Source organism: Suncus etruscus, chromosome 15, assembly GCF_024139225.1.
Source record: "Suncus etruscus isolate mSunEtr1 chromosome 15, mSunEtr1.pri.cur, whole genome shotgun sequence".
Taxonomy (NCBI): domain Eukaryota; kingdom Metazoa; phylum Chordata; class Mammalia; order Eulipotyphla; family Soricidae; genus Suncus; species Suncus etruscus.
The window spans coordinates 80,549,843-80,575,063 of record NC_064862.1 but is presented as its reverse complement, the minus strand read 5'-3'; the positions used below and the strand labels follow the sequence as shown (position 1 = coordinate 80,575,063).

The 25,221-nt window shown below is 40.5% G+C and overlaps 1 protein-coding gene, 1 non-coding gene and 1 pseudogene across 2 annotated transcripts; all 3 read left to right on the top strand.

Moving 5' to 3' along the window:
* Nucleotides 1-906: 906 nt before the first annotated feature.
* Nucleotides 907-8,019, top strand: LOC126029999 (olfactory receptor 18-like). The gene is given in 2 exon segments (XM_049788215.1): nt 907-950; nt 7,077-8,019. Coding segments are annotated over 2 exon segments (987 nt in total).
* A 3,999-nt stretch (nt 8,020-12,018) lies between these two features.
* LOC126031634 (U6 spliceosomal RNA) lies at nt 12,019-12,125 on the top strand. Its single transcript, XR_007503467.1, has one exon. It is a non-coding gene; the product is annotated as a U6 spliceosomal RNA (small nuclear RNA).
* Nucleotides 12,126-18,706: 6,581 nt separating this feature from the next.
* LOC126029998 (olfactory receptor 18-like) lies at nt 18,707-19,636 on the top strand (annotated as a pseudogene).
* Nucleotides 19,637-25,221: the final 5,585 nt, after the last annotated feature.

The following is a 25,221-nucleotide window of genomic DNA, read 5'->3' as shown; positions in this document are numbered from 1 at the left end:
TGTTGAGCAAGCAAGAAATTTGAAGTCAGGTTATCTTACTGCTCCAGGCTCACAGCAACCCCACCTCCTGGAACTCTATCTGCTCAGTCTCTCTTACTGCTCAGTCTCCACCCCTTCCACCAGATCTCAGAGTCATCATTCCCCTGAGCTCTTCAGTTCTTCCCAGTCACATAGCACAGCCCTTTGCAGGGACTCAGTGCCTCAGCTGGGTCCATGTGTGAAGAAGGGACTGGCATGGATGTCTACAGGACAGCAAAAAGTCTGGCTCAGGAGGCCTGACAGCAGGTGGTCTACCTCACTGGTATTTCTCACTTTCTCACTTTTGACTGAGGTCAATTAGGAAAGGAGACTAAATGGAAATATCTAGTAGGCTCTAGGGGAAGGCTGAATTGATCAAGAACAAAACCTTCCTGAATGCTTACCCAGGGAAGAGTGCCCACAGGGTCTCTGATTGGAGTAGAAACTTGGCAGTTCCCTGAGGTGACAGGCCACAGGCATAGAGCTGGGATCCTGGTATGTTTGGAGGTGTGGAAGCCATAGAAGGCCAGGCGGCTAAAGAGCAGCACCTCTTGTGCAGACCTCAGGTTCTGGAAAGCTGGGCCAGTCCCAAGGGACAGAGGACAAGTTAGAGTTCATGTATACTATTTGGTCACACATTCTGTCTTAGGCAACCAAACCAGTTGGTCTCTCCAAGAGAATGAACATCTTCTCAAGAACACCAAGTTTGGTTATTGGAGGTGCCATGGCAATGGAATTCTCCAAGGTCACTTCCACCCAGTGAGGTCACACAGTTCTGAGGCATGAGGACACCCAGGCCCATCTCCCCAACCTTACCCTGGTTGCATTTCTGGGGCATGCCTGACTTACTTTTGCAGGTGGTTTAGAACAACCTAAAGACTAGGTTGCATGGCTGACCAAAGTGAACAGTTGATGCAGCAGATATGTGTCTGGTGGGTCATCAGGGAAGATTTCTGCAGATGGGCCAGAAGGACAACTGAGGTTTGGACAGGTGAACAGGACAGAAAACTTTCCAGTTGAGAAGAAGACCTCAGCCAAGTTCTTTGCTCATCCTACTCCAATGTTGATTCATAAAACACTGACCTTTTGACACCCTTTGCAGTCAGGAAACCTAGCAGCTCAGGGACTCCCTTGGACACTGGCTGTATAAGAAACAACAAGCCTTCGCACGGGGGCTTCGGGGTTTCAACTGATAGCAGTGTGGGATCCAATTCTTCACAGTCTCAGGGGATGCTGGGAGAGGTCAAAGGTGCTACATGAATCCCTAGGGAATTCATGTGAAAACAGGCTCATTTTAATATGAAATACAAAACACACATGACCAAATGGCATCACACAAAATGCCAAACTATTCTACCCCTCAGTGACAACCCCACCACCATAGCCGATGTCCAGTCCAGGTTCATACCTCTGTGGAATTCTCGGAATTCATGTGGCAGATTCCTTTTACTGCACGAACTACAGCAGCCCAATGCCACATCCTACAACTTCCTACAGAAATCAATCTGCTCTAAGACCTAACCTTAGCAATCTACCAAGCCACTGAATTTGTTTTAAATCTGTAATTCCTACCCTGTGTGATTATACTCAGTCACATAACATCTTAGTATTTTATAGTAGTGTCAGCCCAGAAGTATCACAGAAAATATGATGGGAAATTACATAGAAAGCTACCAAATTCAGTGAGTTTAAACAGTAACACAGAAAGCTCAACTAGCACCAACTAGTCAATTCTTAGACAGTGATTTTATTCAAACCATAGAGATATTCAACAATCATTTCAAAATGACCGTGTTAATCTAAATTTTGATAATTCAGGTAAGGAGTGATAGCACAACAATAGGACATTTGCCTTGTAGGCCGCCAACCCAGGACAGACACAGGTTTGATCCCAGGCATCCCATATGGTTCCTTGAGCTTGCCAGGAGCGAATTCTGAGTGCAGAGCTGGGAGTAACCGCTGAGCGACTCCAGGTATGAACCAAAAACAAAACAAAGGAAGGACTTCATTTTAGGGCCAGAGTGATAGCATAGTAGTAGGGTGTTTACCTTGCAGTAGGCTAACCCAGGTCATACTTGGATTCAATCTCCAGCATTCCATATGGACCCCTGGGCCTACTAGAAGTGATTTCTGAGCACATATCTAGAGTAACCCTGAGAACCGCCTGTGTGACCCAATAATAATAATAATAATTTGATAATTTCATTTGCCTGTGTTGTAACAATTAGTATGAAGTAAATTTGTGTGTGCAATGAAGGAAGTAATTATCATGAATAAGAAATTGGGGACAATGGTGAAAGGAAGGTCACACCACTTCGGTAACAATATTACAAACTACAGTGTCTAAAAGAGAAAAAGAAAGAGAGAGAGAAAAGAAAAATGTCAGACAGAGGAAGGCAGTGTTATGAGGGGTAATGGAGATATTGAAGACAAGAAAGGTGCACTAGTTACAGAATGGAAATGGACACTGTATGACTGATACTCAATCATAACAGCTTTTCAACTGTGTATCTCATGGTGATTCAACTTAAAAATTATTCTAAAACAAGAAACAAAGTGTAGAAACAAGATATGATGAAAGACAACCTATGAACTAGTTAACAGAACTAAGATAACCAAAATCAGGGACGTCAAGAAGAGACTCTGAGACAATAGTGAAAGGAAGCAGAAGTATGGTGAAGATGTGGAATTTGTACGTTATAAACATCATTAGCACACATTGTAAATCCAGTGTTTCAAGTAAAAACATATTTGTGAAGCTGGAATAATAGTACAGAGGTGAGGGCATATACATCACACATGGCCAACCCAGGTTTAATGCCCATAATCATATTTGTTCCTTCAGAGAACCGCCAGGGATGACTCCTGAGGGCAGAGTCAGGAGTAAAACCTGAGCACTGCAGGGTATGGCAATCAAGCATCAATAAATCAATAGATTTGAGATCAAAAAATATTTCTAATTTTTTAAAATGTGTGATCTCTGAAAATACATCTCAGAAGCCTAGTGTATGGGTGAAATTTTTCAGGGAAGGAGATCTCACAATGTTCCCTATCAGCTCCTATTAAAGGTCCTCAGGGACTGGGCTGGCAAAAAACAATGGTTTTCACCAGGAGTCCTGTGTACTGATCCCTCAAGGCCATGAAGAGTAATAAGGAGTCAGAACACAGCCTGGAGGGCATTTCTTAGTGAGGCTCATCCCTGTCTCTCTTGTATCATCATCATCTATTCAAGGTTCATGCCTGACTCTGCCTTCCTCCCTGTCCTGAGCACAGAGCCTCAGCTTTCAACACTCACTAGAAAGAAGAGAGCTGTAGGGCCCAGTTCCAAGCATGAGCCAGCCAAGACCTAGCAGAGACGAGTGAGTGGTTGGGGAGCTAGAGGGAGGTTGGTCCTGACTCTTGTCACCCAGAAAAGTAAAACATGTAAAAGTAAAACATGGAGACAGACTCGGAGTCACGTTGTGCATCCTTCCAGTACACATATAAAGGAGTTCAAATTCGTTTTTCCTGTGGGTAGAGTTCTAAAATTAAATTTAAAAAATTCTACTCACCCCATGAGCATTTCTACATTGTCATGACTTGGCTGCTAGAAAATTAATCTCCCAAATTCTCCCCACCCAAGCACATTCAAATTTTCATGGAACCGGTAGGAGAGTAACAGTAATATCATAAATTGTTGCCAGTGGTTTCCTGTTAGAGCCTTTGATGGTATGCTGTGTAATTTTACACTTGTTCCCTCTGATAAATCATTCATGAGATATGTAGGCAGCATTGTACATTTGACATTTGATCATTTTAAAGGTGAAAAAATAATGCTGTTTTCTCCAACTGGATTAATAACAGATTTGAGGAGTGTAAATACTTCTAGGTTTTTGTGATATGGTGTTACCACACCACAGTCTGTTATTTTACCTGATTCTGGCATCAAAAGACCCTAGAGGCTGACTCAGTATTGAACCTGAGCAGGGCACGTGAGTTGTGTCCTGACAACCCAACCTTCCCTTTCTTTCCCCAGGTCCATCCAAGTTCACTGTTTACAGGACAACAACTTACTGGTATTCATTATTGATTCTCCTATAACTACCTGGTGATGATAATGGTGTAAGAAACTAAAACGAAAACCTTGATTTAAAAGCTCTAGTGAATGGTAATTGTTTTTTTTTTAGTTCAGAAGTGCTCACTTACACAATCTATCTTCCATATACTGCAAGCCTTTGCTACTTGAATTTCTGTATTTTAAATGTTCATTTTGTCTAAAGACACATACAAGGTTTTCCCCTCTCTCTTTGAATCCTCTGACATAATATATAAAGGTTTGTGTAATATTCAAATTTATAGCCATGTTTAACAACAGATGTTGGTGATGTGGGCACCTGCCACTTGGAGTTAAAAAGCTGAAAAGCTGGGGTCTTCATATGGGGGTTCTGATTTTATTACAGATAGCTAGTACCATTTCTGAGTTAAAGGGTAGGAAATTATACTGGATCATGAGAGATTAATTGGGGATTTAAAGTTTATTAAATGGATGACAATATTTTTGTATATAGAAGAGAACACACCAATAAAAGCTAAGGAGAAGAGAAGAAAAGAGAGGAGAGGAACACAGCAAGAAATGAACATCTGGATAGGGTGTTCCTCCAATGTCAGAGGCATTGCAAATCTAATTTATGATTCAGAGTCTGAGTGTCCAATGCCCACTACTGGGTCTTTGAGAACTAAGGATGGTGTTGCAATGAGATATTGAACTAATGCTTTCCAGAAGCATGAGAAGGTGGGGGGTGAGGGGTCTGAAGTTTGGGTCAGATTCATGTCTCTCCAGACAGAGTGGTAAGTCTGAACCATTGGTGAAGCACAATTGTGTCTGTTAGGTGCAGCAGGTGTGGCCTCAGGAGGTCGTCTGCTTGGCCCACCCTCTCCTCCTGAGATTACCAGGGTTCAGCTATGTGGCTGGTATACCCATAATTTTTCTTGGCTTCATTTACATCTCTTTTAAGAATACATTGAGGGGCAAGAGAGATAGCACAGCGGCGTTTGCCTTGCAAGAAGCCGACCCAGGACCTAAGGTGGTTGGTTCAAATCCCGGCGTCCCATATGGTCCCCCGTGCCTGCCAGGAGCTATTTCTGAGCAGATAGCCAGGAGTAACCCCTGAGCACCACCCGGTGTGGCCCAAAAAACAGAAACAAAAAACAACAACAAAACAAAAAAAAACAACAGAGAATACATTGAGTGTGGAGCTGGCCAGTGCAGACATAGCAACAGTTTCTTGGGGCATACTTTCTAAATAGAAATACTTTTCAAGATGTTATCTTATCTATCTTAGAAGACTTGAAATCTGGGGTTTTCTTCTGACAAAGGCAGAGAGAAGAGTATCAGATTGTATTTGTAAATGAATTATTTATCTCAATTTGGCTGCCTGTTCAGACAAATGCCACACTGAGAAGAAAATAGAAGTCCCTGCATGTGAATAGCAAATCGAATCTTATAAGATTATTTGTATCAGTAGAAGTGTACAAAAATTGGATGACTTTTTTATACTTATTTTTCTTAATTGATTAATGATGCTAACGTTTCAGAGTGAGATTTTCATCATAAATTTATTTGCTGTTGCCAACAGATAATAGAAAATCAGTTCTTATGGTGGAGGGAGGTCGTAGGTGATGGTAGGATTGACCCTGATTTACTGTATGAAAACAAACTATAAAAGACTTTGTAATAGCAATGATTTAAAAATATTTTAAGATAGCATGGGGCTGGAGCGATAGCACAATTGTAGGGCATTTGCTTTGCATGCAGCTGACCTGAGTTCAATTCCCAGCATCTCATTTGATCCCCCGAGCCTGCCAAGGGAAATTTCTGAGTGCAGAGTCAGGAGTAACCCCTGAGTGACGCCAGGAGTGACACAAAATCCAAAAAAAATTCTTAAGATAGCATGTTCAGGTGATAATAAAGTCTGTCTTTTTCAGTATAGTGCAAAATAATTACAACAAAAATTGTAATTTACATGTAGCATTATAAATAACTGCAAATATTTTGTTGTTATGGAACAATTTTATATCTATCTATATAGAGCTTTTTGTGTTTTGAGCCACAAGTGTTGCTCAGGGATTACTCCTGACTCTGGGAATATTCCCATAGGTCTTAAAAAAATTTATCAGTGCCAGGGACTGAATCATGTGACAGGCAAGTCCCCTGCCCTATATACTCTCACTCTGACCCCTCACAGAATTTTGAAACATAGATTTATAAAAGTCTAGATCATTAACTCAAGTCACAAAATATGCAGACACATAACCTTTCTCTCCAACAGATTAATTGATATCTGGCCAGGTATTGAGTAGATATGTAATAAGGCTAAAGTACATTATAGAATAGAGATAGGTATTGTAGCTAGCTAGTAAAAAAAATACCTGGCAAGTGTTAGAACTTCAGTTTTATCCCCAAGATTGTTAACAACAAATACTATCAAAATCTGAGATTGAAAACCTGGAACCAGTTTATATCTACAACTTAGAGACCACATCCAAGAAATTAATTGTCTTGCAGTAGAGTAAAATTAAGTACTGATTGCTCATGTTCATTGGTTAAAATAATGTTTTTGTACTAAGGAAACTCAGAACATGTCTAATTCCTTTGTTTATTTGTATGTGTATTTGGAGACATCCCCTGTGCACATTGCCTGCAGTGAAGTACATGGTATCAGACACTAATCCTGGTTACTAACATGAAAATTATGTAATTCAGTCCTTCAAGCTATATTCCGCACCCAGTACTGTTTACTTTCATGAAACAGACAGCTGTTGAGAGCAACTTTGGATTTGAAAATCTATAAAATAGTCTTGTTCTCACATGCATTTAGCTCAGTATTTCCAAAATTGGGTAATATAAAAATGTGACCAATGACAAAGAAAAAAATCTAAAAGAATGCTTGCAAAACCAGCTAATTTGGACAAAATGACCAGGACTTATTTAATTACTTTGTGTATTGCTTTCAACAAAAATATAGACACAGCAATAAGAAATGATATACCTGAGTCCACTTTCATGTTTTTTCCAAAAGGTGTCTCTGCCCTGTGGATCCACACAATGTAACTGGGGCTGTGGTATTCATCCTGTTGGGATTCTCAAATGATCCACAAGTTCAGCCTCTTCTCTTCTGCCTCTTTCTGTCTATGTACCTGGTCAGCATCACAGGGAACCTGCTCATCATCCTGACTGTCACCTTTGACCCCTACCTGCACACCCCCATGTACTTCTTCCTCTCCATCCTTTCCACTGCTGATATTGGCTTAATCTCCACCACCCTCCCAAAGGTGATCTGGAACATTCACACTCTGAGTAAAACCATCTCTCATGAAGGATGTCTGATATAGTTGTCATTTTTGTACGCTTTTGGTTATTTGGACAATTCACTTCTAGCTATAATGGCATATGATCGCTTTGTGGCCATCTGTCACCCTCTGCACTACACAGTCATCATGAACTTCTGGTTCTGTAGCTTGCTGCTTCTGCTGTCTGTTTGTTTTAGCCTGTTGGAGTCCCAGCTGCATTTCCTGATGATATCAATGCTTACCTTCTGCACCCATGTGGAAATTCCTAATTTTTTCTGTGACCCCCCTCAACTCATCAGACTTGCCTGTGGAGACACCTCCACTGATAAATTACTCCAATATTTTATCGCTGCTGTCTTTGCTGGTGTGCCAGTCTCGGGGATCCTGTACTCTTACTCCAGAATCATATCCGCTGTTTTGAGGATCGCATCCACAGGTGGGAGGTATAAAGCCTTCTCCACCTGTGGCTCTCATTTGACTGTTGTTTGCTTATTTTATGGAACAGGTATTGGGGTGTACCTCAGCTCAATTGTATTCCATTCACCCAGCAATGTGGCAGTGTTTTCCTTGGTCTATACAACTATTGTTCCTATGCTGAACCCCTTTATCTACAGTATGCGAAACAAAGATATCAAGATGGCTTACCAAAAGCTTCTCAGTAGAAGACTCTAATCTTAGTGCTTGTATTTCTTTTTGAACAGAATTACATTCATTGCAAAACTTATCTAAAATCTGCAATCATGTCTCCTGGTCAACATTATTGTAACTCTTTCTTTAATGCAGCTATCTCTACTTTTCTGAAAAATAGCAAAATATTTTATTGTAACTCATCTTTCATTGTGCAAAATCCACTACACAATCAAATTCTATCATCCCTCAAAATCTGTTGTATTTGTCATCTGTGGTGCAGACATCATTTTAATACAGAATTATCTTTGAAACACAAAACATCAGGCAAAACTATTACTTTCTTCAGCACAATAGTAATTAATGAGAAATATATATCATTTTTATTTTCTTCTTTTAAAAGTATAGATAATAATATATAAATATGTATACATAATTAAAAAACTATTTTATGATCTCTGTATATTATTTTAATTTTTTGTTTATTAAACATCATGATTTTAAAAACCTGTTTATTATACAGATCTTTCAGGAATTTAATGTAACAGTACTAATCTCACTTAAGTATGACCTTCTTTGCATTAATGTCCCCAGTTTCCCTCCTACCCAGCAAATTTACTTAGCAGGTACTTTGTTTTGCAAGTATTCTTTGCTAATACGTTTTATGGTGAATGTGAAATAGGTAAAACTAATGAATGTAAAATTGAGTAGAAGTGAAAGTAAGAAAATTAAAAGGGGGAATCTAAATAAATTTATAAAAGTTATCCTGAGTAAGGGAATATTCATTGTTCTTAGAAAACACAATAGTATACACCCTGCTACAATGTCCACACTAATAAATACAAGATTGTAATGGAATTTTCTACAGATGTAAAACAAACTGGTAACACATAAAATATTCCATATAAATGAGACCATTCATTGTTTAAAATGTATATCAGCATGTTCATGGGTAAAGAGAGGACAGGGCCTTGTGGCAAGCCATAGTGGGGTCCACATCCTTCTTTCCCCTAAACCACATCTGCTTGGAACACTGCTTATCTGAAAAAACACCACCTGATTGGTGGGCAACAATGACCTTTCACTTCTTCCTTCCCTTCCCATACCTGGGCAATTTCATCACTGCTTGTTCATGCTTCTGTGTAATTATCCAGATCCCATTTGCAATAAATGAGTTGCAACACTGAACTATTCCCAAATGGTTGCTTGTGTTTCTTTACCCTGTCCTCAGCTCTCCACCCCATTTAGTTATTCATCAACCAGCACAGGATGGCTACATATCATGTGAAATAAAGTAAGCCAGAAGAAGAAAGACAAGCACAGTATATAACTTAAATGTGGCATCTAGACTAACTTCATGAAGGAATGCAATGGTTCAAATGGGGGTTGTCTAGAACACTCTTGACTCCGGAATACAGTGAGGAAAGGAAAGAAAGTGAGTAGAAGAGGAGAAAGGTAGTTGTGAAATATGGGAGCCAGGATCACAAAGGTTCAAGTGTACTAGTGCTGTTAAGGAAGGGCAAAACTAAATAGGCAATGCACCACCGTGAATTAGGAGGAAGGGAGACCTGAGACAGGGCCCAACCCCTGCCACCACAACCCGGCTCAGAAGCCGCAGGGCCTAGGGCTTGGGCGGGCCGCACCATCATTTAGTTAGCAGGGAGGAAAACCTGAGACAGGTTCAATATCTGCAGCCACAAACCCACTTAGAAGCTTCAGGGCCAAGGGCTCGGGTCACACCACCTGTGAGTTAGCAGGGAGGGAGCCCAACACCCACCGCCACACCCCACTCAAAAGTAACAGGGTAGAGGAGGTCTTCTGCCATCACAGACCACTTAAAAAATGAACCTTGAAATTCCAACACTCCAACCCACCCTATGCAAAGAACAATGGGGAAACTAAGGAAGACATCAACAGCTGAACATATGGAGAGAAACTCTAAAAGATTTCCAAGTCCTCCAAAACTCATAAACTCAATAGATAAAAACCTAAAATGAGCATTTAATGTCTTAGCAATGGAATTCAAAAAATCACTAACCAAAGAAATTGAGAAATTCAACAAAGGGAGCTTTTGCCAGCATGGGAAATGGCAAGCCTCCGCCATGCCAAAGGCCTTTTAAACCAGGCCTAGGAGGGGTGCAGGGCTTGGGTCACCCCAGCACCCTTCCTCTCCTTCCTCCTGAACTTCAGGGCTACCCCTGGGCTGCACGTCCAGGGGGCCAGTGAGGTAGATGCCCGCGAAGAGTTTAAAGGGGATCCCCAGGCTTTCCCCATTTCTCACCCTGCTCAGGAGGGAGGGTTTGGGTGGGGGGTGAACTTCTGGGCTTCCAGCTCTTTAAAGATCTCTTTCCTTCCTAAGAGCCGGGAGCTTTTGTCATCATGGGGAATGGCAGCACAAGAGCACAAGAGGCTGGCTTTAGGAAGTCGCAGGCAACTTTCCTTCCTAGCCCTGTCCATTCTGAAACCAGTGTTTCAATGATTCAAACCCTCATTCAATGTCGCTATGTACCTAAAATATTACTGTGAAAGATTTGTAATTCACTTTGGTCAAAATAAAAATTATTTTTTTTAAAAAGTAAGGTATTTAATGAACAAAGACAAAAGAAATAATCTATGAATTGTTGGAATACCAGAAGGGTAAGGAAAGGGGAAAAGGAAAAGGGGAAGAACTAGTGAGGAAATAATAGCATAAAATTCTCCCACCCTCTGGAAAGAGGCACCTGTGCAAATTCAAGAGTCAAAAAAGAGTTCCAAGGGCCGGTGAGATAGCATGGAGGTAGGGTGTTTGCCTTTCACACAGAAAGATGGTGGTTCAAATCCCAGCATCCCACATGGCACTCCGAGCCTGCCAGGAGCTATTTCTGAGTGTAGAGCCAGGAGTAACCCCTGAGTGCTGCTGGATGTGACCCCCCCAAAAAAAGAGTTCCAAATAAAATATATTGTAATAGACCAACACCAAAGTATATAGTAGTCCAAATGGCAAAAAAAAGAGAAATATTAATTCTTTAAAGCAATTAAAGAGAGAAAAACTTCAAGTACAAAGGAAGGAACATAAGAATCAAACCAGATCTCACATTTGAAAGGATTCAATCAAGAAGACAGTGGAATGACATATTTAAATTATTGAATGAAAGAAACTTCCAACACTCATTCACATGGGAGGGAGGACTAAAAACATTCTCAGACAAAAAAAGAACTTGCACTATTTGCGACAAAAAAACCTACCATAAATAAATATTCCGAGATATTCTACAGAACCCAAACACCCAATTGTAACAACAACAACCCTAAACAACATAATAGCCCAATAACCCCCTCTGTCAATAATCTTCTTAAATGTCAATGGACTAAACTCCCCCATTAAAAGACACAAAGTAGAGTGTTAAATCAGAAAACAAAACCAGATATCTGTTGCCTGCAAGAAACATACCTAAAATAACAGGATAGAAAACAGGCTTAGAATAAAAGGATGGAAATCAATTATTCCAGCAAATGGAAACCCAAAAAAAGCTGGAACAACCATTCGTATAGCAAACCAAATTGCATTCAATCTCAAGAAAGTGTTCAGAGACAAAGAGGTTCACCACCTATTGATCAGAGGAACGTTAGACCAAGAAGTTCAATGCTGATCAACATTTATGCACCAAATGCAGAGCCAGCAAAATACATAAGGTGCTTGCTTAAAAACCTAGAGAAACATATGGAAGGAAATATGATAGTAATAGGAGACTTTAACACACCATTATCACCACTAGATAGACTCACTTTGCTAGGAAAACTTAGCAAAGACATACAAGCCCTAAATAAGATATATCCAGCCTGATGGATATATACAGGGCCCTCCACCCTCAGAAAGTGGCAAACACATTCTTCTTTTTTTATACCCATTCTTCTTAAGTGCACATAGAACCTTCTCTAGAATAGACCATGCCTTAGGATACAAATCTAATTTGCACAAAGTCACAAACATAAGGATTATAAGAAGCTTCCTATCAGATCACAATGCAACAGAGATCAAGATGGACTGTAAAAATACTGAAAGCTGTGCTCACTTCGGCAGCACATATGCTAAAATTGGAACGATACAGAGAAGATTAGCATGGCACCTGCTCAAAGATGACACGCAAATTCGTGAAGCATTTCATATTTTAAAAAAAATACTGAAAGAATATCAAAAAGAGAATTTACATTCAAAGGAGCATCCTTTAGATTTACAACAGACCTGTCACAAGTAATCCTCAAGGCCAGAAGGCACTGGTGGAATATAGTGACAAAACTCAACTAAATGAATGCTTCGCCTCGAATACTACACCCAGCCAGACTCAATTTTAGGTTTGAAGGAAGTATACATGGCTTCACAGATAAGCAACATCTCAGAAACTATACAGACTCAAAACCAGCCCTAAAAGAAAAGCAGAAAGGTCTACTTTAAGTAAAGAACGACAAAAGACAAGCCGAACTTCTACAGAAAGATGATACTAAATCCCATAACAATTATCCCTTTCAATGTCAATGGACTAAATAAACCTGCGTGGCAAAATAGATCAAAAAGCTGAATTTCGGGGCCGGAGAGATAGCATGGAGGTGGGGTGTTTGCCTTGTATGCAGAAGGACAGTGGTTCAAATCCTGGCATCCCACACAGTCTTCTGCATCTGCCAGGAGCTATTTCTGAGCATAGAGCCAGGAGTAATCCCTGAGCACTGCCGGGTATGACCCAAAAAACAAACAAACAAAAAAAAAGATAAAGTAAAAAGAAATTACATAGAAATTTATTAAGTTCAATGAGTTTAAATAGTAACACAGAAAGCTCAACTAGCACCAAGCAATAAATTTTTAGACACTGATTTTACCATGAAGAGATATAACAATCATTTGAAATTGACTGTGTTAATCTAAATTTTGATAACTCAGGCCAAACTGATAGCATAGTGGTACAGCTTTGCCTTGCATGCAGCTGACCCTGGACAGAACTGGATGTGATTCCAGGCATCCCATATGGCCTCTCAAACTTTCCAGGAGCAATTTCTGAGTGTAGAAAAAGGTATAACCCCTGTGTACCTCCGGGTATGGTCAAAAATAAACCACAACAAAAAGAGACTTCCTTTCATGCCAGAGTGATAGCATAGTGGTAGGGCATTTGGTGTGCATGCAGCTAAACTGGGACAGACCTGGGTTCAACCCCCGAGGATCCCCTAAAGTCCCTTGAGTCTGCCAGGAGCAATTTCTGAACACAGAGCCAGGTGTAAACATGAAAACTGCAAGGTGAGGACCAACAACAACAATAATAATAATAATAATAATAATAATAATAATAAATTTTTATAACTCCATTTGCCTCTGTGTTGTAACAATCAATATGAAGTAAATTTGTGCCTGCAAAGAAGCAGGCAATTATCATGGGTGAGAAACTGGGGACACTGGTGAAGAAAAGGTCACACCACTTCAGTAACAAAATTGTAAACTACAGTGTCTAAAAAAAAGGAAGAGAGAAAGAGAGAAGAAGAATGTCAGAATGAGAAAGGCGGTGGTATATGAGGGACTGGGGACATTGGTGACAGGAAAAGTGCACTGGAATGCGTGTTGGACATTGTATAACTGAAACTCAGTTATAACAACTTTGCAACTCTGTATATCATGGTGATTTAATTTAAAATTTATTTAAGACAAAAGAACCAAAGTGTGGAAACAACATCTGATCAAAGACCACCTTAGAACTAGTTAACAGAATTGAGATAACCAAATTCAGGGTGCAAAGGAAAAGAGAAAACAGTGGAAGGAAGCAGACACTCTGGTGAAGGGTGTGGTGTTTGTATGTTATAAATATGAAACCCCACCATTAGCAGCATTATAAAACACAGTGCTTCAAGTAAAAAAAATATTTATGAGGCTGAAACAATAGTACAGAGGTAAAATACAGAGGGCAAATACTTCATACGTGGCCAACCCAGGTATAATGGACATATCCCATTTAGTTCCCAGAGCATCACCAGGAATGACTCTTGAGTGAAAAGTGAAGAATATATCCTGAGCACTGTTGGGTGTAGCAATCAATAATCAATCAATAAAATTTTATATCAAAAATATTTTTAATTTTTGAAAACGTGTGATCTCTGAAAATGCATATCAGAAGCAAAATGTCTGGGAAGGAGATCTCACACTGTTCCCTACCAGCTCCTATTAGAGGTCCTCAGGGACTGGGCTGGCAAAAAACAATGGTTTTCTCTAGGAGTCCTGTGTACTGATCCCTCAAGGCCATGAAGAGTAATAAGAAGTCAGAACACAGCCTGGAAGGCATTTCTCAGTGAGGCTCATACCTGTCTCTCTTGTACCATCATCCCCTATTCAAGGTTCATGCCTGACTCTGCCTTCCTCCTTGTCCTCAGTACGGAGCCTCAGCTTTCATCGCTCACTAGAGAGGAGAGAGCTGTTGGCCTCAGCTCCAAGCATGAGCCAGCCGAGACCCATCAGAGACCAGTGAATGGTTGGGGAGTAAGGGAGAGGTTAGACTCTGATCTCCTCACCCAGAAAAGTGAAACATGGAGACAGGCACATGGGGCACCTTGTGTAACCTTCCAATACAAATACACAGGAGCTCAAGTTTGTTTTTCTTGTTAGGGGGTTCAAAAATCAGATTTAAAAAATTCTATTCAGCTCAGGAGCATTTCTACTTTGGCATGACTTTGCTGCTAGAAAACTTATCTCCCAAATTCTCTCTCCCGCCCAGGCACATTCAAATATTTATGGAACTGGCGACTGTAGGAGAGTAACAGTAATATCACAAGTTGTTGCCAATGTTTTCTGTTAGAGCCTTTGATGGTATGCTGATAATTTTACACTTGTTCCTCTGCAAATCATCCATGAGATATTCGGGCAAAATTCTACATTTCACATGTGATCATTTTAAAGTTGAGAAAATAATGCTTTTTTTCTCCAAATGGATTAATAACAGCTTCTAGGAGTGTAAATGTTCCTAGGTTTTCATGATATGGTATTACCACACCACTGTTTGTCATTTTACCTGATTCTGGTATCAAAAGACTCTAGATGCTGACTCAGTATTGGACCTGCGCAGGGCACATCAGTTGTGTCCTGACAACACAACCCTTCCTTTTTTCCCCAAGTCCATCCAGGGTCACTGTCTATGTCACAACTTACTAGTGTTCATTGTTAATTCCCTATAACTACCTGGTGATGGTCATGGTGTAAGAAACTAAAAAAAAAAACCTTGATTGCCTGGAGAGATAGCACAGCGACGTTTGCCTTGCAAGCAACCAAAAAAAAAAAAAAAAAAAGCTAGTGCAAGTTGAATTGTTTTTATGAGATCAGAGATGCTCATTTAAACTATTTGTATTTCTTTTTTTTTGTGTGTGGTTTTTTGGGTCACACCCAGCAGTGCTCAGGGGTTACTCCTGGCTTCATGCTCAGAAATTGCTCCTGGCAGCCACGGGGGACAATATGGGACGCCAGGATTCGAACCGATGACCTTCTGCATGAAAGGCAAATGCCTTACCTCCATGTTATCTCTCCGGCCCCTATTTGTATTTCTTATATTGCAAGCCTTTGTTAAAGTGAATTTCTCCATTTTAAATGTTCTTTTTATCTAAAGACATATATAAGGTTTTCTCCTCCCCCTTTGAGTCCTCTGACATTTTATATATATATATATATATGGTGGTGTAAGACAATTAAATTTATAGTCATGTTTGACAGCAGATCTTGGTTATGTGGGCATCTGCCACTTGGAGTTGAGAGAGGGTGAGTGCACAGCCCTGGAAAGCTGGGCCCTTCATATGGGGATCTGATTTTACAGACAGCTAGAGCCATTTCTGACTTACAGGACAGGAGAGTTAGCTGGGTCATAAAAGATGAATAGGGAGATTTAAAACGTATTATCTGGGTAATAACTTGTTTTGTGTAGAAGGGAACACACCAATGAAATGAAAAGAAAGGAGAGGAGATTTATGATCCAGTGTCTGAGTGTCCAATGCCCACTATTGGATCTTTGAGAACTAAGAATATAGTTGCAATGAGACATTGAAGCAATAAAATAATGCAAAATAGAAAGGTGAGGAAAATATATTTGTCCTCCTTTTTTACTTACATTCAATTATATTCTATTCTACAAACTGGGTCTGTAAATTTGGGGGTTAAGTATGATACGTGGTATGCCTCTATTTCAAGTTGATTATCTCCCATATTCCACTCTCTCATATTCCCTTATTGTAGATACTTATATTTTGTTACTGGCTATATGTCAAATATATGTTTTATACCCATAATTTTTCACAGCTTAGTTTACATCTCTTTTGAGAATAAATTGAGTCTGGAGCTGACCAAATGCAGACATGGCAACTGCATTTTTGGGGCATTCGTAACTCTCTCTCGTTCCAACTTACAAATGTATTTCTCGTATATTAGCAATCAAGTCTTTCTGCTTAAAATTTGCCACATAGGTGATTTGTGTCCACTAAGCTTCCATCAGATTTAAAATGAAACATTTTCTTTTTTTATTGTCAAAAGATTTATTAAGTTCTTGTTAGTTGGGGCTGGAGAGATAGCACAGCGGTAGGGCGTTTGCCTTGCACACAGCTGATCTAGGATGTATGGTGGTTCGATCCCAGCATCCCATATGGTCCCCCAAGCCTGCCAGGAGCGATTTCTGAGCATAGAGCCAGGAGTAACCCCTGAGCACTGCCAGGTGTGACCCAAAAAAAAGAAAAAACAAACAAGCAAACAAAAAAGTTTTTGTTAGTTGGTCATTCTGCTATTTCTCTTTGTTTCTGAAAATTAGGTGGCTTCATATACTCATTACTGTATTTCTATGGGAATGGCAATATTTTAAAAAATGGCTCAAAGTAGCCCCCCGGTCCTGGAAATCCAAATGCTATTGCTGCTACTACTGTTTGTGTGGGGCATGTTGTCAGGTGCCAGGTTTTCCAGAAGCATTAGGAGTTGTGAGAAAGGGAGGCTACACTAATTTCAAAAGGGTCCTGGTGCTGTCAGCTCAAATAATATTATGCCTGAAGTTTGGGTCAAATTAGTGTCTCTGCCATAAATCAATGTTTTAAATCTGGGTCATTGATGAAGTGGCAGTTGTTTGTGGTGAGTGCACCAGGTGTGACCTCAGTAGGGTCATGTGCTTGGCCCACCCTCTCTACCTGAAGTTGCCAGCTCTCAGCTATGTAGTATACCCATAATTATGGTATATCATAATTTTTTTCTTTTGGGGGGGGATTTGGGTCACACCCGGCAGTGCTCAGGGGTTAGTCCTGGCTCCATGCTCAGAAATAGCTCCTGGCAGGCTCAGGGGACCATATAGGATGTTAGGATTCAAACCACTGAACCTCTGCGTGCAAGGCAAACACCCTACCACCATGCTATCTCTCCAGTCTCAGTTTACATCTTTTTGATAATAGATTGTGTCTGGAACTGTTCAAATGCAGACATGCAACTGCATTCTTGGGGCATGGATTCTAAATAGAAACATTTTCAGATGCTATCTTATCTATTTGGGGATACTTGAAATCTGGAATTTTGCTGTGACAAAGGGAGAGGCAATAGTATCAAATTGTGTTTGTAAATGGAATGCTCGTCTCAAATTGGCTGCTTGTTCAGACAAATGCCACACTGAGAAGAAAATAGAATTTCTCATATTTGGATACCAAATCAAATCTTCTAAGATTATATGAATAAGTAGAGGTATACAGAAATTGGGTGACTTATTTTTTCTTCCTTATTTTTTCTTAATTGGTTAATGATGCTAAGGGTTCAGAGTGAGTTTTTCATCATAGATTCATTTTCTGTTTCCAACAGATAATAGATAATCAGTTCTTATGTTAAAGGGAGGTTGATACTGATGGTGGGATTAGCCCTGATTTACTGTATGTCTGAAAACACACTATGAAAGACTTTGTAATCACAATGCTTTAAAATTATTTTAAGATGGGCCAGAGAGATAGCATGGAGGTAAGAGTTTACCCTGAATGCAAAAGGTCAGTGGTTCAAATCCTGGCATCCCATATGGTCCCCTGAGCCTGCCATGAGCTATTTCTGAGCACAGAGCCAGGAGTAACCCCTGAGCGCTGCCGGGTGTGACCCAAAACTGCAACAAAAAAAAAAAAAGGAAACCTGGAACAACTTTACTATCTTCCACGTATAGACCACATTCAAGGAATAAATTCCCATGCAACATGCAGTAGAGTAAAATAAAGTACTGATTGCTCAAGTTCATTGGTTAGAATAATGTTTTTAAGGAAATTCAGAATATATCTTGTTCCTTTTGTTTATTTATATGTGTGTTTGGGGGAACACCCTGTGCTCAGTGGCTGCAGGGATATACATAGTATCAGACACTGACCCTGGTTACTAACGTGAAAATTATAAAATTCAGTTCTTCAAGATCTATCCCGCTCCCAATACTGTTTACCTTTATGGAAAAGATAGCTGTTGAGAGAAAATTTGGATTTTGAAAAAATATAAAATAGTCTTTTTCTCACATGAATTTAGCTCAGTCTTTCCAAAATTAAGAAGGATGTGGACAATGACAAAGAAAAAAAAATAGTTCTAAAAGAATGCTTGCATAACCAGTAAATATTGATAAAATGACTAAGTCTTGGGTTTAGTTATTTTATTTGTGTATTGTTTTCAACCAAAATATAGACACAGCAATAAGAAATTATATACCTGAGTCCACTCTATTGTTTTTTTTTTTCCAAAAGGTGTCTCTGCCCTATGGATCCACACACTGTAACTGGGGCTGTGGAATTCATCCTGTTGGGATTCTCAGATGATCTACAAGTTCAGCCTCTTCTCTTCTGCTTCTTCCTGTCCATGCACCTGGTCAGCATCACAGGGAACCTGCTCATCATCCTGGCTGTCATCTCTGACCCCCACCTGCACACACCCATGTACTTCTTCCTCTCCATCCTTTCCACAGCTGACATTGGCTTTATCTCCACCACTGTCCCAAAGGTGATCTGTAACATTCACACTCAGAATAAAAGCATCTCTCATGTAGGATGCCTGGTATAGTTGTCTTTGTTTTATGCGTTCTGCTGTATGGACAATGTACTTGTAGCTATAATGGCATATGATCGCTTTGTGGCCATCTGTCACCCCCTGCACTACACAGTCATCATGAACCCCAGGCCCTGTAGCCTGCTGCTTCTGCTGTCTGTTGGTGTCAGCTTGGTGGATTCCCAGTTGCATTGCCTGATGATATCACTGCTTCTCTACTGCACCCATGTGGAAATTCCTATTTTTTTCTGTGACCCTCCTCAACTCATCAGACTTGCCTGTGGGGACATCTACATTGATAAAATACTTCAGTATTTTATCGCTGCCATCTTTGGTGGTATGCCAGTATCAGGGATTCTGTATTCTTACTCCAGAATCATGTCCTCTGTTTTAAAAATCTCATCCACAGGTGGGAGGTACAAAGCCTTCTCCACCTGAAGTTCTCATTTAACTGTTGTTTGCTTATTTTATGGAACAGGTATTGGGGTATATCTCAGCTCAATTGTGTTCCAATCACCCAGGAATGGGGCAGTGTTTTCTGTGGGATATACAAGTATTGTTCCTATGCTGAACCCCTTCATCTACAGTCTGAGAAACAAAGATATCAAGATGGCTTTCCAAAAGCTTCTCAATAGAAGACTCTAATCTTAATGAGTGCCTCTCTTTTTGAACACAGAATGCCCTAAATGTAAAACATCCAAAATCAGCAATCATGTGTCCTTGTCAACATTTTTGTAACTCCTTCTTTAATACATCTTTCTTTACCTTTCTGAAAAATTGCAAAATAATTTATTTTTAATTAATATATTTAAGCACCATGATTACAAAAATGTTTGTAGTTGTGATTCTGTTATAAAAAAGAATGGCCCCCTTCACCAGTGCAACATTCCCACCACCAAACCCTCATCTTTATAGAGCAGAAAACAATGCACAATCAAATTTTTATTGTTTGGTCACACCTAGCAGCACTCAGGGGTTACTCCTGACTCCATGCTCAAAAATCTCTCCTGACAGGTTCAGGGAACCATATGGGATGGCAGGATTCAAACCACCGTTTTCTGCATGCAAGGCAAATGCCATACCTTCATAGTAACTCTCCCTCTCTGGCTCCTGCACAATTGAATTCTATTATCTCTCAAAATCAATTGCATCTGTGGTTCAGACATCATTCAAATGAAGAATTCTCTTTTAAAAACATAAATGTCAGGCCAAAGTGATATCACAGCTATAGGGCATTTGCCTTGCAAGCTGCTGACCTGGGATAGGCCCAGGTATAATTCCTGTCATCCCATATGGTCCCTGAGCGCCTGCCAGGATCAATTTCTGAGGGAAGAAGCAGGAGCAAGCCCTGAATACTGCTGGGTGTGGCCCAAAACAAACTAACAAAAAAGACCATAAATTTCAGGCAAAACAATTTATTTAGCACCAATAATAATTATTGAGAAAGGTGTTATTTTTTATTTTCTTCTAGTAAAATATAGATAATAATATATATGTATACATAGTTATCTATATATTATTTAAATTTTTATTTATTAAACACAATGATTTGAAAACTGTTTATTATACAGATCTTTCAGGAATATAATGTTGCAATACTAATTCCACCAACAGTTTGACCTTCTCTGCATCAGTGTCCCCAGTTTCCCTCCCACTCATCAAATATACTTAGTAGGCCAATAACAAATTTCCTTTTTATAGTTTGACCCAACAAAACATAAAGGGATGGAATTATCAAAGATATATCAATAAAAGTAAACTTGTGATGACTTAATGCTATATTTATTAACCTATGTGGAGAGAGAAACGCAACTTGTTTAATATTTTATACTGGACTGTGTATTATCATTCCCGTGAAAGGTTGCATTTCTGGCATCTAAAGCATATAAGCACGTCTTTTCTGTCATTCTTAAACGTTATTCAAAATTTTTACCTAAAATGTTTTGTAGTGAATGCGAAATAAGTAAAACTGATGAATGTAAAATTGAGTAGAAGTAAAAGTACTAATAAAAGTAGAAGGGGGAATCTGAATAGATTTATAAAAGTAAAGTATGTTATCTTAAGAAAGAGAATATTGGTTTTGTAGTAGAAAACATAACATTATAGCTCAATGCCTATACTAATAAGAAGAGTGCAATAGAAAGTTCCACAGATGTAAAATAAAACCAATAATACATAGAACACTCAATAAAAATGAGACAATAATTCAATATTAAAAATGTATCTCAGGGACCAGAGCAGTCTTGCAGGGCACCTTGTGGGCGCAAGCTTAGTAGGGACCATGGTTGGATCCTCCAGTGTCCCATATGGTCCCCAAAACCAAGAGTGATTTCTGAGCACATAGCCAGGAGTAGCCCCTGAGCGTCACTGGGTATAGCCCAAAAACAAACAAGAAAAATGAGTATCAGTGTGGTCATAAGTAAAGACAGGACAGGGTCTTATCACAAGCCACAGCAGGGTCCATATCCTGCTTTTCCCTAAGCCATGTGGAACACTGCATGTCTGGAAAACAACACCTGATTGGTGGGCAACAATGAATCACTTTTCACTTCTCCCTCCATTTTCTATACCTGGGAAATCTCACCACTCCTTTTTGTTTGTTTGTTTTGTTTTGGGGCCACACCCAGTGATGCTCAGGGGTTACTCCAGGCCATGCACTCAGAAATCGCTCCTGGCTTGGGGGACCATATGGGACCTGGGAGATCGAAATGCAAAAAAGACATGCTTACCGCTTACACCAACCACTCCAGCTCCCTCACCACACCTTTTTTTATGGGGGGTGTTGGTTTTTGAGCTGTAAAAGTGAACTATCCTGGATGGTCTTTCTTGTCTCCTCACCCTGTCCTCAGCTTTTTGCCCCATGTTGTCATCCCCATGGTTTAAGGCAATGGTCCTCAAACTACAGCCCGTGGGCCACATATTGTATTTATTCCCATTTTGTTTCTTCACTTCTAAATAAAATATATGCAGTGTGCATAGAAATTTGTTCATAATTTTCGTTTTTACTATAATCTGGCCCTCCAACAGTCTGAAGGACTGGCCCCCTGTTTAAAAAGTTTGAGGACCCCTGGAAGGGAAGCAAAATACCAGAAGGCCAACCGAGCCCCCACCCCCTTGTAATGCAGATGGCTGAGACCAAACCTCAAAGAGAGGTCACTACTCTGATATTTTACTAGTAATAAATGAGACTGCTTCATCATGTGCTTATGGGTTGCTGGTATTGCATTAAGCCCTTTGGATGGGCTTGGATGGAGGTGAATGGTGATGGAGGCCTTTCTCCTCCAGCCCAGGACCACATGTATGCACCTCCTGTTCAGCCGGCAATTCAGAGGTGATCTCGGTGGGTAGAAAACTCACTCACAGGCAGGCTTCAGGAAATATCAGCTTTATTCATGCCCTAGCCAACATGTGTGGCCTATCATAACCTTTTACGCTGGATTCCTATTCAGCCCTGCATTGTACCTTGTCCCTCAGCCATCTCCTCCTGCTTTTTTCTCCATCCTGCATCCATGCAAAAAATCCCCTTTTTGCCCTGAGGCCAAACCTTATGTAACTTCCCCAAGACCTCTCCCAGAAATGGAAGGTCTTTCTTGTAGGTAAGGTTACACAGAAATAATGAGGGGTCGGGTTATAGCTGGTATGTTTTCCTTTAAGAAGGGTCTCATAAACTGTGCAAATACCAAATCTCCGATTACAGAGGACTAATTTTGTCAGCCACCACTGAGGAGAATGTTTCCTGGCATCAGAAAAGGACCTTGGGGTTTGTCAACGAGCCTGTAGTCGTTCCCATGACAAGATACTTAAAGAGCGGAGAAACCGGTATCTTTTAGGCCAAGGGAATTCCCTTTCTAATTTCCCCAATATTTACTGTGATTATGAAAAAAAACCCACAAAACATTGCCACAGGGGGTTTGAGTGATGGCTCAGTGGTAGGGCCTTTGCCTTGCACGCAGCTGATCCAGGATGGACCTCCAATCAATCCCTGGCATTCCATATGGTCCCCCAAGTCAGGAGTGATTTCTGAGCACATAGCCAGGAGTAACCCCTGAGCGTCACTGGATGTGGCCCCCCCCCAAAAAACTTGCCACACCCTCCTCCCCCTTCGCCCATTTTTTCTCTTTTTTTTTCCTTTCTCACTTTGTAGCCATTTTAGCTGGTGTTTATTTTTGCTGTCATGTTTCTTGTCGGTGCCTGGTTGTTTTCTGAGGTTTTTTTTTCCCTTTTCTTTCTCTTTTGTTTTTTTTTTCTCTTTCTTTTTCCCTTTTCTTCTTTTAAATTGTTATTGATACCTCCTAGATAGACCCCTCCCAGCATCAGTTTTTTTTCTTTTTTCTTTTTTTCAGCAGAACCACAGGTCTTGAATCATCTTGTTTTGACTCATAAATGGAGGGGGGGGGAGTGGATGGTACAAGGATCAAACAGTTGTATGAACATTGAATGGAAATAAAAAATGATCAGACCCAAACACCAAACTCAAAGTCATCAACAACAGAATCAAGATACCCAATCTACATCAAGTTATGTACAAAGGGGACCAGCTACACTAGCAGTCCAGGGAACAAAGGGGGGTAGTATGGGATACATGCTAGGAACAGAGGTGAAGGGAGGACAACACTGGTGGTGGGAATGGCCCTAATTCGCTGTCACTTTCTACTTTAAATATAACTGTGAAAAACTTGTAATTCACATATATTCACATATATTCAGAGTGGAAGCCCCTGAAGTAAGAAATTATTGAGTCTTCATCCCTAATGGATAAGTCCTCCTCTTAGTTTTTAATATTTTCCAATTTTAATGCATTTATGAAAAAGAAATGATGCCATAAGATACTACTGTGGCCAATGGGGAAGATAATAAGCCAACCATTCCTATCCTAGTTCTATCAAAAGCACAAAGACTTCAAGTGTGCTGTCTCTACTCTTTTCTAAGAATTTTTACATGCATATCTAAATAAAAGGGGAAAGCATAATACACCACAGAGCATATACACATAAGAAGTGTACAAAGAGGGGCTGGAGAGATAGCATGGAGGTAGGGCATTTGTCTTGCATGCAGAGGAATGGTGGTTTGAATCCTGGCATCCCATATGGTCCCCCAAGCCTGCCAGGAGTGATTTCTGAGCATACAATCAGGAGTAACTGCTGCCGGGTGTAACCCCCCCAAAAAAACAAAAACAAAAACAAAAAAGAAGAAAGGGTATTTAGAAAGATACCCTGAGACAATAGTGCAAGGAAGCAGACACTCTGGTGAAGGTTGTGGTGTTGGTAACTTATAAGCATGAAACCCCATTTGCAGTATTGTAAATCACAGTGCTTCAAATAAAAAATGATTTGTGGTGCTGAACAATAAATAGTACATCGGTGAAGGCATTTACCTCACATGCTGCCAACCCATATTCAATCCCCATTTGTTCCCCAAACCACCAACAAAAATGACTCCTTAGTACAAAATCAGAAATAAACCCTGAGAACCCTGGTATGAGAAGGAAGGAAGGAAGGAAGGAAGGAAGGAAGGAAGGAAGGAAGGAAGGAAGGAAGGAAGGAAGGAAGGAAGGAAGGAAGGAAGGAAGGAAGGAAGGAAGGAAGGAAGGAAGGGAAGAAGGGAGGAAGGGAGGAAGGGAGGAAGGGAGGGAGGGAGGGAGGGAGGGAGGGAGGGAGGGAGGGAGGGAGGAAGGGAGGGAGGGAGGGAAGGAGGAAGGGAGGGAAGGAGGGAGGGAGGGAGGGAAGGAGGGAGGGAGGGAGGGAGGGACGGACGGACGGAAGGAGGGTGGGTGGGAGGGAGGGAGGAAGAAAACAAAGAAGGAAGGGAGGGAGGGAAGTTTCGAGATCAAAAACTAATTTTGCTTTTCTTAAATGTGTGATCTCTAAAAAATGCATCTCAGAAACACAGTGAGTGTATGATGAACTTTCTCTGGGAAGGAAATTGCATACTGTTCTATTAGCTCCTATAGGGGTCCTTAGGGACTGGGCTGGCAAAAAACAATTATTTTCTCCAGGAGTCCTGTATACAGATCCCTCAAGGCCATAGAGAAGTACTAATAAGGAGTCAGACCTGCAGCCCTAGAGAGCATTTCTCAATGAGGCTATTATCTGTATGTCTTGTACAGTCATGCCCTGTTCAAGGCTCATGTCTGACTTTGCCTTCCTCCACCTTTCTCCCTCTCCTGAGCACAGAGCCCCAGCTCTCATCACTTAGGCGAGTTGAGAGAGCTGTGAACCCCAGCTCTAAGC